Raw genomic sequence first — 1,864 nt, forward strand, 5'->3', positions numbered from 1 at the left:
CTTGCCTTTATGGTATGAAGATTAACTAAAGTAGCCTGTAAAACTACAAGCAGGAAGCTAGTGTACCTGAGTTGTTTCCTTGGGCACGTTGTGTTTTGTGAATGAGCTGACATAATTTTTATCTCTGTAACATAGCTGGAAATCAATGTGTTTTGCTTTTCCAGAAATTTGGATATGTCCATCTGCTGTAAGCACCAAAGGATGATGAAACCAGCCTACATTTCATCATTAATATCCCAGATGAACTTGATGGGCAGAKTCTTCATTYTCTCTTTCAGAACTTCGTCAACCCTTTCGCTCTGTGCTACTGTCATCATGTTTTTCCAGTCTCCAACAGTGCCTGAGGAAAGGGGCAGTAAAGGGAGGTGAGATGTAGGATGCATACCTGTCGAGAAAGGCTGCCTGCAAGCAGTGAGTGCTCTTTTGGGGAAGCAGTTCCTGGCTTCCTCAGCGTCTCCCTTATTGCTGGTCTGCTGAATGAGGCTCTGTTTTTCTGACAGCACGCTTCCAAATCTAGGTGCTGTAAATAAAATGCACCATAGACCTATACCTCTGCCTCCTCACAAACTTATTCAACTCCTTGGTTCTGAATTTTAATGATTCCTTGGTAATCAAATAATAGCCAGGGGTGTATTTAAAGTAACACCKTTTGTTTYGCTGCGTGTACAGCACTCGCTTTAAATCCTAAAAGGTGTTATCCTACACTGAGCAGGAGAAAGTCTTGGCAATGTCCAGGGATGAAGTTTACGGACTCTGTCAATGGTTGGTCGAGAAGGTCTGTGTTCACACTGTTAAGGCAACTTCTGCCTTGAAAAGTAGGAACCAGTATGTCTGTGAAGAAGATTTATGAGCTAGCACTGTTTGCCACCTTAAACAGCCTCTCCTGGTATACTCACAGTGCAGAAATCAAATTCACTGTCCTGCCCAGACAGAAACTCCCTAGGAGGTCCTGAAACCGGCATCTTCTTCTGTTTGGGAGAGGCTCTCCTCTCCAGTGTAAGCTGTCTACCATTTAGCTGACTGCTCATAACCATGTCARTCCTCCAGTAGGTAGGGATCATATTACTCCTGACACAGTACAACCCTCAGGTCATCACAGGACTGGGATGATTTGTGTTGCAGTCAGCAAAATGGTGCCTTTTTAATTTCCCTGGGAAAAATATCTTAACATTGCTGATGCCCTGGCAAGAGAACTGCTCTGATAAGTTTAATTGCCACTAACCTGAACTCTTCCYCTGGAAAGAGSACTTTCCAGCTGAGACYGGAAACCCTAGGTTCATCTCAAGCCAAGAGACAGGAGATGAAATACTTCCACTTTACCTTTGCGTAGAAAGTGACCTTTCTTTTGCCCTTCGTTTTCGTCTGTTACTTTCTCATAGTTTGCCCTGGGATCTTTCCTCATGTTCTCAAACGTAGCCTGTCTCACAACGCTTTCCACTTCGTTTTCACTCAGGGTCTTGCCTACGAAGTTGCAGATCTTCAGCACGGCACCTCTGAGATCCTGCAATTAAGGTTACTTTGAAATTGTCTTGATGATACCAAGAAGCAAATAGGAGAACAGAAGACACAAATGTGAGTGCARATCAGTTTTGTGAGAGAGCAGTCTTGCCTCATTTGAGCGATCAAGAGCAGTGCTGCCTGAGACGGGAATTTTGCATTCTGCTCCCCACACCGCAAACTCCGTGTGCATCTGACATTAGGTCGCCTGGTGAAGTCATTCCTGGAGCAGAGTCTGTGACTGGAAAGAAGGGACTTAACCTGCAGAGCTTTTGTCCGACCTGCCGCCCAGCTAAGGGCTCGACTCTCCTGTGAGCAAGCCCAGGCTGCAGTCTGAGCAACTAGTGCACATTATCTGGGCTGTGCT

General features: G+C 45.3%; 1 protein-coding gene across 1 annotated transcript; it reads right to left on the reverse strand.

Annotated features, from left to right (window-relative positions):
- Nucleotides 1-23: 23 nt before the first annotated feature.
- LOC146599078 (amine sulfotransferase-like) lies at nucleotides 24-1,501 on the reverse strand (the record flags this gene model as incomplete). The annotated part of the gene is made up of 2 exons (XM_085299234.1): nucleotides 24-340; nucleotides 1,321-1,501. Coding segments are annotated over 2 exons (306 nt in total), but the record flags the coding sequence as incomplete, so codon positions are not given.
- Nucleotides 1,502-1,864: the final 363 nt, after the last annotated feature.

Source organism: Rhea americana, unplaced genomic scaffold, assembly GCF_003343005.1.
Source record: "Rhea americana isolate MKP2758 unplaced genomic scaffold, rheAme1 scaffold_1473, whole genome shotgun sequence".
In the NCBI taxonomy this organism is placed as follows: domain Eukaryota; kingdom Metazoa; phylum Chordata; class Aves; order Rheiformes; family Rheidae; genus Rhea; species Rhea americana.